Raw genomic sequence first — 13,156 nt, 5'->3', positions numbered from 1 at the left:
AGAAGTGTGTGGAATTGGTTTATTGCTGACTACAAAATGAAAATATGTTATGGGGAAGGTAGCTTGGTAGCAGCAATGATGTGGACCCAACCAGTAAGAGACAGGGACACAAAATGCAAAGAAAACAGGTTTATTTAGAAGAAAACTGAAAAATAAATAAATCTTTATGTCAGGTGCAAAATACGCAAAGTAAAATATAGCCTTAACTTCAGGCAAAAGGATGTCAAACAAAACCCTGCTCGTCTGAGCAACTAACTAAGCAATAAAGTACTAAATGTACCTGTAGCTTACTACCAACCACACAAATAAATAAAAACAGTGCAATACAGTCTCACCAGACTCTCAGTGTGTCAGGACAGAACCAGATACCTTCTCTTCCTCCAAAGATCTGCCCTGATGTGCAGTTCTGCAGCCCTTTATGGCTTAGAAGCCCACACCTGGCTGAGGTCTACTCAAGACCTGCCCTGGCTAATACATCGGGACTTCAGCACTCTGCCTGTCACCTTCTCACAATATTCTTAGTGAAACCAAGTGAGTATGTATACAGTATTTAGGGTCTGAAATCTATCAAATGTAATGGTTAGCTTTAGATTTCCTTGCCAGGATGTTAAGAAGCATCTTATAAACTTGTTTAGATAATCAAATTCCTTCGCGTACATGACAAACAGTAAGATTATTTCTGATCCTAGCCTAGACGTATCCATGCTCTCATTTCGATTATGACCATCCTGGCGTCACATATGATAATTTATCTATTTCATTATATCCCTAAGGCTGAAGCTCATCCTATAGAGAACATTAATCATATTAAACGCGGTTTAGATGCATTAGCAAATACAGATAATATATGAGATGAATATTTATCTGCATTGTAAATATTGAGCTGAACTTTCCAACTACGAGTGAGAAGCAATTAATTCTCATCAGCCGTATTGAAATGGGTTAATACCTGCAGAAATACATCTCGCCATAATGTATTGTCACATGTGACACAGATTAACAGCTGCAAGACGCCGGCTTCATATTTGTTTTGTAAGTTATTGGACTTTTAATTAAAAGGGTGAAAGACAAAGAACAGCAAGTTTAATTATGATAAGTGTAACAGTGTTGATTTTGTGTTTGAACGCGCTCGAAATGCTTGCAAATGGCTCGGCCAAGGAGGTTCATTGAGTTTGTAAGAAAGGCTGTTTCATTATTTAAAAGCAGGAAAGATGAACATAGCACCGGCAGATAATCAGTATGGAATTATAATAAAAGAAAAATATCCTAGGCAAACTCCCCAAGGTTAGTCGCTACAATGAGAAGTTGTCTTTTGAAGCCGGGACTGAGCCTCGAAATGTATTCCAAAGCAATATCGGAGCCACCTTCCTCAACGTCTGGCTTAGAATTCAAAGATCACTCGCTCTGAATCATTTGCTTTCCGTCAACCATTAAGTCATAAACAGTCAGAATTTCCTTTTCGTAGTTTAGAAGTGGCGCATTTGCTTTCTAAGACTTCTCTAGCTGGAGGGGTTTCCTTTTTTTTTTATTTTTTATATTTTTTTTTTTACGGCATTGCCCTCAAGCCTGTTTTGACCTTCTTTATCCCTTGCTAATCTAGTTATAGTGTTCAAACCCAAGACTTTCTTCCTTGATGTATTAATGTCAGTAAACTGTTTCACTGTGGAGCAAAGAGACAACTTGTTATTCGTCTGTCAGTAGTATTCATAAGTCTAGACGGCATTAAACAGCTGGAAGAAGGTGGGAAATCCCACATGAGCAGGCAATTTGCCTTTCATACTAAGATTCGGATTTTATAATGCGTGCTGTACAAGTCGACTTGCATTTCATCTATTCATCTCACATCCTTCATAAAATTAAGTCCCACACACTGCTTAATGTGAGCGCAAACTATCTATCATTAAAAAGGATTCCAGGCTCTACGTGGAGAATATTTCTACGAAATTTATCGCCCTATTTTTCTAAGTCCTCACCTATAAAGAACCACAGTTGTCCACCTCCTAGTAATTTGTCACACACATTGATTATTCACTTCATGTCGAAAATTCGACTCAACTACCTCCACGTTTCCAAGGTTCCTTCCATTTCTTTCTGTAAGGACAAGGAAATGGCAAGGTTTCTAATCCTCATCCAATTACTAGGGCAACTGGTGGTTGTTGCCCTTGAGCACTGAACTTGAGGAACGTTGTTGCGTGTGACAAGCGCTTTCATTGTGCCTTTGTTTGCCATGCTAAGGCCATATAAATGATTGATGGTATTCATTCGGTTCAAGATACAGCGCGTCTAACTTCTAACTTTTATCTCATGAAAATTCAGAGCGCGGTGACTAAAGGAATTATTTTTCTGGTGTGTGTTGAAATACTTTTCTGTACGTGTAGCAATAATTCGGTCAGTTGTTGCATTTCTGTGGAACCTAGCAATTTTCTTTTGTTACAAATCACTTTGGCTTTGCCCACTCGCCACAAAATAATTGACAATAATATGAGATATGGACAAAAATATCACTAAGTGATTTTCTTACAGCCATTCTCATACGATAACAAAAGTTGAAACTCAGTTGCACATTTGAAGGACACGTGAAGAGAAAATGGCTATTTAGTATTAGCGAACGACAATTTATTTATCAGCTATGATTTATATCTTCCGAAGGAACCGCTAGCGATTTGTTGTCTACAGAATGGTAGCTTAAACTCTCTAAACATTGAACTAGTGCTTTCCGGGCTTTGATCTACAGTCATGTTTTTTGATGTTGCAGCGAAAACACGGCTACCTGCGCTGTCATGCAGCTGCTGGTTATGTGTCCGGCTGCCAGAGACAGCTGGGCATCCAATAGAAGAAACAGAAGTGGTTTTCACCTGTTTCTTGTGTTCTTTTTTCTTTTATATGTCGAACCCATTGAGTTTTTTGTATAAAACAGAGAAAGAGCGTACCACTTATTCCAGGACTGGCATATGTAAACAAAGCTGGTTCACCTTGACTCAGCAGCTCTATGTATTGTAGGTCAGAGTAATATTAACTTTTTTTTTTCTTATTTAATGCAGATTGTGAGTCCCATATAGGGATCACAAAGTACATTTTCTTCCCTATCAGTATGTCTTTGTAGAATGGGAGGAGATCCACGCAAACATGGGTAGAACATACAAACTTCTTGCAGATGTTGTTCCTGGCGGGATTCAAACCTAGGACTCCAGCACTGCAAGGCTACAGTGCTAACCACTGAGCCACCGTGTTGCCCCTATATTACCTTTTTATGGTAGTAGCAGAAAAGTTAACTACAAAGTAATTATAACCTAGTGGAATAATATGTGAGAAGGCAGACACTTTCTTTATTTGTGGATTGTAGATTTTTGTATGCTGCTTAACAAAGTCATGCCTACAAATCTGTCCTCATAGAGAATAGACATTATTTTAGCACTGCAATTTTTTTCCTTTTATCCTGGACACTTTCAAGGGTTTATGGAACATAAAGACAACTTCTTAAGATCATGACAGTTGATTACCTTTCTCCTCTTGAATAGGATAGATAAATGTGGCATTCAGATATCTTCATCAGTACCATAGACATTGACGTGAGCAGCAGTGTAGGCATAACTGTAGCTCCACTCAAAGGTATTTCAGACCTCCGTTATCATGATAGATGGGGTTCCTGCAGTGGGACCATTAGCGGCCAGACAGTTAAGTTGTGGTTGTGGGACAACCTCTTTAATTCAAGTTTGGAAAATTTATATGTGAGATCCTGGATCAATGGTTATGGGAGGCAGACAGTTACCACTAGGTTATTGGGTTACTCGTATTTCAGATGCTCCTGAGACTGTCCCCTTCAAAAAGAATTCATGATCATTTTTATAATCCTGATTTTGTGTTCTTTGTAAAAGACTTATGGCCTTCTTGTCTTGGCATATTACTTGGATGTGCTTCATCTTTATCACCATCTCCACCAATTACAATTCATAATATCTGTTAATAGAGGCTGCTCCATTGATTCCAGTACAGCTGGAATTTATCCTCTAGCCCCTACTGTTCCCACACAATCAGCGCATAGTTTTGGTGCTTCACATGTTATTTATAGGGTTGAGCCGATCTTGAGATTTCAGGATCAATTTTAAAATCCGATTTCCAATCATTTTCCATTCGAACCCGACCTCAATCCCAATTCCAATCCTAATGCAAGTCAATGGGATTTTTTTTTCTAAGATCATTTTCAAAAGCTATAAAAAGTTACCAAAAATACATACAAGTTCTTATAATGCATAGAAAGAGCAAGGGAACACTTAAATGGCCAGGAAACATTGTTTTTTAATCACTTTTTGAGGATGACGAGGCACTTGCCATATAATAAGCCATAGCTGAAGTTCGTGAGTAGATAGATACTATCTACTCTTCTGTTTTCTCCCTGCTGTGTCGTATACTGGACTCTGCTACATCTGCATTACTGTACATTGACTTGTCTATCTACTCTTCTGCTTCGTCCCTGCTTTACCGTATACTCAGCTCTGCTACATCTGAGATGTAGCAGAGCTGAGTATACGGTAAAGCAGGGACAAAGCAGAAGAGTAGATAGACAAATCAATGTACAGTAGTATCTATCTACTCACGAACTTCAGCCATGGCTTATTATATGGCGAGTGTCTCGCCGTCCTCACAGCAGCGCACTGAAGAACAGGAATACCTGCAGGCCTACGAGGACGTGCTGGAGAGATATAAAGGTACTGGCCACAGCCAGTGAGTGTCAGTTACTGCAGATAAGGCAGCTATAGCAGCAGAGAGTGATTTACCTCAGCCTGCCACTCTTCTGTTTCCTCTCTGCTTTACCGTATACGCGGCTCTGCTACATCTCAGGGACGAAGCAGAAGACTAGATAGACAAGTCAATGTACAGTAATGCAGATGTAGCAGAGTCCGTATATATGTCACAGCAGGGGGAAAAAGAAGAGTAGATACTATCTACTCTTCTATTTCCTTCCTGCTATGCCGTATACTGGACTCTGCTACATCTCCATTACTGTACATTGTAGTAGTAGTAGCTAACATTTTTAGCTTTTCCCACAATGCTTGGCCAGTAGCCAAGCATTGTGGGAAATAACCTTGATCCCTCCATAAAATATCGGAATTCCGATCGTGATCGTGAAGTTTACTCACCGATCGGAATCTGAACTTTTTCGATCCCGATCACTCAACCCTAGTTACTTAGGCTCTGTATTGTCAAGTCTGCAGTGAGAGGCAGTAAAGGGGTATGATTTAGAGATCCAATTATAGGTAGCCAGTACCAGAGCAGAGAATCACCCTTGTTACCTGCTCCTGCCCTATATGAGCGACCTGACAGAATAGAAACCATGTAGAATATTAAATAGCAAAACTAACAGCATTTACTCAGGAATGGTGGGGGCTAGATAAACAATTCCAACTATGACAGAATCAGTGAAGCAGCACGTATTAAATAATGTAAGGAGGTGGATTTGATGGATATGGTGAAAGGTTCTCTTTAAATTGGGCCATGACGCGGTTCTCTGAATAGCTGGTAGCCAAAGAGCTGTTAAAAAAAGCACTGATGAACATAAATAAAACTTATCATTTAATAGTAGCCCAAGTACTTAGGAGTACTATTAAATGCTGTTTTATTTATGTTCATCAGTGCTTTTTTGGATATTTTAATATCTGATGATATTGGACACTTCTTTTTCTTTACTGATAGAGGAATCCTGCTTTGAGCCTCTTTGCTTATGGCATAGTCAAGAAACTGGCATCAGGTAAACACAGTGAAGTGAAGAAAGCACTAAATTATCTCTGCGGACCCTTATTCTTCATTGTCAGGCTTGGTGAAGTTCACCCACGCCACCCCTCATCCTCTCTGATCATAAATTGATGGCAAATCCTAACAATGTGCCGTCATAATACATAATGGGAAAAACAATTCAGAACATCAAAGCTTGATGCAGGCACTTTGGGTCTATCAATATAGGATTGAGAAGGTTCAGACATAAAAGCATTAAGATTTTAAGGTCATTAATGCTGATAATTAATAATGCTGTCTGCGTAATCGTAAAAGACAATAAAACCAATTTATCTACTTAATGTATTGGCTCTTTTCATACTGTATCTCTCTTTCGCTATCATTTGCAGCTACTTTTCCATTAGGTACTTCTGTTCTTAGGATTAGTGGGGTGTCCAAGCAATTGGACTCTCAATGCTCAGACTTGTATGCCATTTTTATTCAAAATGTGATATACTTTTATATTATGGAAAACCAGTGTACAGGAAGTCTGCCAGCATATCAACCTATTGAATCAAACGGTGTATTCTCCTTGAGAATCAGTGCCTCCATTGCCGAGATATTGCCATATTTGTCAATTTGCAAATGAGGTCTGCAAAGAAATGAGGGAGTTGCCATTGCTCCAAAGAGGTAAGTCTGCCACCACTTTGTGCCGTCCTCCACCCTTCTGTCTTTCTTATGATTGACATGGTTACACAATGGGGTTCTTTTGCACTCCCAACTGCTCATATTCTCAGTGCATGAGTAGTACATCTGACTTGCAAGCAACACAGCAGTAGTGCGCATGCGCTGAGCATATAAGTAGAGGAGGCTTAACTCTTTGGAGCTATGACTCCTCATTACACCTTTGCATATTGACAAAATTGGAGATGTATCAGCCGAAAGACTGGTTCACAAGATTAATACACCATTTGATGTAGGTGCCCTTAACCTAATCCATCGGTGAAACTGAGATGATATGCTGGGTTATGGTGACAGACTCCCTTTAAGTGCTATGTTTAGTCATTTTATTCCCATACTCAGACCATTGTGAGTCTTGTATGATGAATGGACCTAGTCTCAAGAACGTCTGTTATATTATAATATAGACAGTAATTCTGGAAACCCTTCCCGCTAAAACCGGTTAAATCAAAGATTCAGAACAGATACCTATTTTCTTATGTTTGGCTCAGTTGGTCTGAAAATCTTTAAAAAGAACCTTTCACCTCCTGGGGCACATGCGGTGTAACACACCACAAGAAAGCCGACAGTGCACTGAATTCAGCGCACTGTCGGCTTTCATGTTCTGTGCCCCTGGTGAAGAGCTATCGGTACCGGTACCGTAGCTCTTCACCATCAGAAGGGCGTTTCTGACAGTCAGTCAGGAACGTCCTTCCTCACAGCAGCGTGTATAGCACTGTACTGCAAGAGGGGGCGTTCCCCCCCACCCAGGGATGACGCTGAGTAGTGAGGAATGCCCCCCAGTACTTGTCTATGGATGAGTATTATCAGGAGGCGAGGGAGGCATTCCTCACCACTCTCACAGTACAGTGCAATAGACACTACTGTGAGGAAGGGCGTTCCTGACTCACTGTCAGAAACACCCTTCTGACAGTGAAGTGCTACGGTATCGGCACCAATAGCTCTTCACTGGGGGCGCAGAACATGAAAGACGATGGTGCGCTGAATTCAGCGCACTGTCGGCTTTCTAGTGGTATATAAAATCGCATGTGCTCCGGAAGGTAAAAGGTCCTCTTTAAGGAGGTGCTTATTACTTTTTAATTTGGTTATATTATGAATCACATTAAATTGATGTTTCATACAAGAAGGGCTTCGTGTTATGTTATATAAAATCAGATTATTTTGCTATTAAGTAAAGTTATACGGCTATACTTAGACATGACTTATGTTTGTTATTTCTTAACAGATAAATTTACAGAGGAAAATGAGAGTTACTGGTGTTATTACTCAAGGAGCAAAAAGAATAGGAAGTCCGGAGTACATAAAATCATACAAGATAGCATATAGTGATGATGGAAAATCATGGTCAACATATAAAGTAAGAAGAAGCAATGAAGATATGGTAAGTTCTTATTGTACACTAGTTGAACTGCAGTTTTGTTATATTTGTCTATAAAGTGGTACTATGGGACTTCATAAATGGTTATATAAAACACTCAGTAATATTCACTATATAAAGGGAGTTTCGTGCCTATACTGTAACCTCGCTTTCCAATATAAAAAAAGAGACCAGACGGAGATTGAGGCAGACAGTCGTATTGTCCTCACACAATTTCATCAAATTATGTGCTAACAACCTCCACTTTATAACTATAGCCAATATAACAATAACAAAATGTTCCATGTCTACATATGCCTTAGATCCCGCAGAATATTGCTGCACCTTTGTGTTTGTTTGCTTTTGTATTACCGTCACAGCAGATTTGCCCCTATCCATTTATTTCACTTTTATAAGGTTTGGTGGGTCACTTTGTATTTGCGATAGCACTGTTCTCTTCCTATATTTCCTTAAATGTTTTCAATAAAAGCAAGTTTCTAATCCATTTTTTTTTTTATTTCTGGGCTATTTCTAGTGATTCTAAGCATTTTGTATCTAAGCAATGAGCTCTATCTATACAACCACACACATAATGTAAGGGCTTATTCACATGTTCACATTTCTCAGGCATTTGCTCATTTCCAGGTGTACACAGATGTGAGAAAATCTTTTCTTTTTTTTTTCATTTTTTTTTTTTTTGTCATTTTGTATTTCTCTGGATCTGTGAAAAATAGACAAAATATGGACAGAAGTTTCAAGGAGCTATCCAATTTCTACAAGTGATGGCCTCGACTGAGTGTGGGTACTGCAGTGTTGTCACAAGACTTCAGTAGGACAGCACTGCTATACTTATACTCACTGCTACAGTTTCTTGGCAAGTGAGCAAGGGTGAAGACAGCCATGTTGTTATTGTGTCAGACCCCCAAAGATCTAATATTGATGGCTCATCAATTGTAGAAAATGGATAACCCCTTTAATGGCGCTCCATGATCTACAAAACAGACCAAGCTTGTCTCTGTTTATTTTTTGTAGATGGTCCGTTTAAGAAGAACAGACATCTGCACATGCCCATTAGACTCAATGGGTGTGCATGAATAATGTAGACATGTGAATAAACCCTTAGTCTTGGCCAAGGAGTATTCCATTGCCTTCTTTTATTCCTCCAGGTATCAATAACCCCAGAGTTTAGAACATGTACGTGTATGTATGTGTGTAGGATAAGTTATTGTAAAGTGAAATGCTAACTACCCCATTTGCATCTATGTGTGACCATCTGATCGGGGGGGGGGGGGGGTATTTCAGTCTTTCAAGGCTTTTGTTAGCCTGCTGTGATATTGCTTTGAATTGGTTTCATGATACAATTATATCTTTAACCAAATTGGAGATTAGTTTAGTGCGGATATCTGTATTATCCAAATGTAAATTTAGCCAATTCTACTTGTATTTTTTATTTTGTTGTGAAAAACTTTTAAGGAGATGAAAACTGGCAGCGGCTTTAATAAATCTCTAGATATATTCAATTTAAAAATGCAGAACATAAAATAATCAGTTCTAGTATTTTCTCAAGCCTTACTAAGCAATCAGTTTTGTCTTGGTTAAGGTAAATTGACAGTATAAAAATTAGTTAATGATTTTCTGTAACTCAAAGCCATTGTGCAGTCTGGGAACGGAGAGCTAGTAGAGTATTCATGACTAGAAATTAACCTTTCTGTATGTTACTGTTAGAAGGCGATGCCACGGTAAAGTGAGTCCTAAAAATTACCATGTACAACATTATATTCCCGAATAGACTACAGAAATCCTCACCTTTATACTATTAGTTTCCATAAAGATGTCCGTTATTAATGTACATGTATATAAGATTATCTAAAAGGATCCCATGCAGCTGCCTGTTCTCCTTATTGGATACGTTCTTGTTCACATAAACAGGTTCCATGATGGACCTGAAGGTCATTTTCCTACAACCATGTATTTTATTTTTGGACCCGAACCTGTGGATGAAGGTAGTGGTTCCGATAATAAAACTTAAACACTTTTACCCCTAAAACAGAAATTTACATACAAATAGAGCATCAAAGATGAATAACAGGCTTATTTGGAAAGTACAGAATCACCTCTACAAGGTACTGGGGTTAGGTGTATAAGCAATTTACTGCTGACAGAGACGGTTTTATATACTGCTAGAAAACGGACATTGTGCTGAAGTCAGTGCATTTTCGGCTTTGCTGGTATGTGCCTCAGGGCTGGAGATATTAATGGCACCGATATCTCCCCACTGACAGAAGGGCATTCCTCACAGCCTAACGTCATCACAGGGTAGTAAGGAACGCTTCTCCCTCGACAGTACCCTAACATAGCCTTGTACTGTCAGAGAGGGCGTTCCTTACAGCCCAGTGATAACAGTGAGCTGTGAGGAACGCCCCCCACCCAGTATAAGTGTATTGACAAGTACTGTCAGGGATGTCATTCCTTCTGATAATGGAGACATATGGCACTGACATCTCCAGCCCCCAGAGCACGTACTGGGAAAGGTGCTATCAGATTCCTTTCTGGGCTGTAAGGAACACCCTCCCCCCACAGTACTCATCCATAGACTTGTACTGGAGGGGCGTTCCTTTGTGGGCTCTTGGGTGACAGAGCCTCAGTGGACCACTTTATGGCTCAACTCTTGTGGTAGCACTATTTTTCAGTGCCTCCTATGTCTGCCCCACTCACACTTTAAAGGGCACAAGTGGTAGGTGCAGATTTCATACTCTCCTCTCATAGCTCTTTAGATTCTTGCCTCTTCCCTGCTCCAGCACATGTAACCACATCAGCAGCAGAGCAGGTAAGTGAGAGTGAAATCTGCTCGGCTGTATAAGTGTAATGACTCCTTCCATCTGTGTTGGTCGATTACTCATCGCAGAAACAAAAAGGGCATTCAGGGCCCTTCAGGTGAATGATACATGATTGAATACGAACAGACTGCTTCTGCTCACCATCCACTGCAGCCAGTGGTGAACCTAGCCTTACTGCTGCCTGAGGTGGACGATCAAAAGACGCCCCCCTGGACTGAATACCGGGGGGTGTTCAACTTTAGATCGTCCACCTCAGGCAGTGTGTGTGTGTGTGTGTGTGGGGGGGGTGCTAGTGGTAACATTACAGTGAATACAATACAGTAATATTTTGTGCAGTAGTACTTACAGGAGACGTCTTCCCACATTTCCCATTTCTTCCCCTTGGACCACCATGACCACTTCTTCCAGCTGTGACTTGACTCTGTAAAGCTTGCACACATTGCACAAAGAAATGCATCAAAATCTGCAACAAAAAAAATCTGATTTTCCGTAATGTAACACACAGCATTTATGGCGGCTGCAGAAAGTGCCAGCAAAGTGAACAAAATGTAAGCATTGATCTCATCCACAGCAGGTTAGTTTTAGCTGCTGAGTTGAGAGCATTACCACATATTTTAATAGGGAAAGTAAGGGCAGTGAAAAATGCAGCAAAAGTTCAATGAAAAACACTGTGGGGAAAAAACGGTGTTTTCGCAGATATTTTTCTCCAGTGTTGTTTTTGCAGCATTTTGCTGTGCTTGGCCTAATCCTTAGTCTAAGACCCCCCCACAGCAAAAAAGCACTGCGGGAAAAACCTCGGCAGCAATGTATTGCAGTTCTTCCCGCAGTGCTTTAGACAGAAAGTTTGCAGAGTTCTCCTCTTGGACTTTCTGTTACAATTATACCTATGGGGAATCTGCCGGCATTTCCGTAGGTATAATTGACATGCTGCGATTTTCAAAACTGTGCCAGTGTTGGAAATCGTGGCGTGTCCGCACCACAGTTTTTACCACAAAGTGGGCATGGGATTCGCTAGAATTCCATCCACTTTCCCCTGACTGTAAACTGACAAGATTTTTCCCGTGGGGCCCCGGCCTTAAAGAGGTTATTCAGGAACTACAAGTTTCAGCAAGGAGGCCGGAGAAGGAGAAAAATAAAACTCAGGGTGCATGCACACTACGTAACGCCGGGCGTGTATGAGAGCCGTACACGCCGGCGTTACAGCAGGGCTGCCGAACACTTCCCATTCACTTCAATGGGAGCGCTCGTAACAGCGGCGTTTACGAGCGCTCCCATTGAAGTGAATGGGAAGTGCTCGGCAGCCCTGCTGTAACGCCGGCGTGTACGCTCTCATACACGCCCGGCGTTACGTAGTGTGCATGCACCCTCACACTCACCTCTCCCTGGTCCTTCCACCCCTGTCTGGTTCAATGGCGCCCCAGGGCTTGTTCCAGTGGCAGTCCTCACCACACGTAACCAGTGAGACAAATCAGGAGCCACAGCAGCCTAAAGAAAGGAACCGGGATGTCTCACATGCGTCACCTGTGATGTCACGTGTCATTTCCTATGGCTGCTGATTGGCCTCAGCAGTCCCGTGCGGCAAGGTCCTCTGCCAGACAGCTGGACCGGACAGCCGCGGGAGACATCGGGGACAGGTGAGTATGGGTTTTCTTTTTCTTATTTTGCACCTTCCCCAACCTTCTTGCAGAAAACTGTAATTCCTGGCTAACTCCTTTAACATTTCAATATACAGAGGCCCGATTCACAACTGCAATTGGGATATTCTGTTCCCCTAGCCACATGAAGTATGCAGAGAGAAAAGTCCTACAAGCAGCACTTTTCGCTCCACATTTTTTGTGCGGAAACCACATGGACCCTATTATAGTCTATGGGGCCTGTGGGTTTCCTGAAGGTGACCTCTTTTTAATGCATATAGGTTTCCATTTGGGGGGTCCCCAAGCAGACTCCACAAACGGAAAACTGAATGCAGATGGGAATCAGGCCTAAGCTTCACATTGTAAAATAGTATGTATAATGGTACACAATATGGAAGAAAACTCAGATAGATAGATAGATAGATAGATAGATAGATAGATAGTATATACCTACACATATACCCATTTATTCACACACATACAGTCATATACAACATATACACACACCCCTATCTACACACATGCAAGACTCACACAGTATATAAGACACATAATGTAAACAAATATAAACATCTATACATATTTTACCCAAGAATATATACTTACCTTTGGGTGAATTGCTGGGTGCACAGGACATGGGAGGAAACCACTGTGCAGCTCCGTCTGGCAGTAGGGAGAGCAGCTACATCGCACAGGACTTCTCCTCTCACACTCTGATGCTAGGAGGAGGAAGAGGGGCGGCACAAGAAGCTGCTGTGTGCTGGGGGCGGGAATTTTACAATCAGCGATCAGCAACCCCTGCATCTGCCAGTGATTTATCTGCTGCCGATCTAGTCCTGAGTATCACAGCACCAGAACTGGCCACATGCTGCAGCGTT

At 41.1% G+C, this 13,156-nt stretch overlaps 1 protein-coding gene across 2 annotated transcripts in view; it reads left to right on the top strand.

The window, feature by feature from the left end:
* The window catches only part of EDIL3 (EGF like repeats and discoidin domains 3), a 564,630-nt gene that overhangs the window by 434,196 nt on the left and 117,278 nt on the right, over positions 1 to 13,156 (top strand). For both annotated transcript variants that reach the window (XM_075271229.1, XM_075271236.1), the window contains one exon: positions 7,676 to 7,831. In XM_075271229.1, the coding sequence (XP_075127330.1) occupies positions 7,676 to 7,831 (156 nt within the window). The remainder of the gene's footprint in view (positions 1 to 7,675; positions 7,832 to 13,156) is intronic.

Source organism: Leptodactylus fuscus, chromosome 1 (genome assembly GCF_031893055.1).
Source record: "Leptodactylus fuscus isolate aLepFus1 chromosome 1, aLepFus1.hap2, whole genome shotgun sequence".
Taxonomy (NCBI): Eukaryota; Metazoa; Chordata; class Amphibia; order Anura; family Leptodactylidae; genus Leptodactylus; species Leptodactylus fuscus.
The sequence above is the reverse complement of the archived record's forward strand: the minus strand, read 5'-3'. Positions and strand labels throughout refer to the sequence as shown.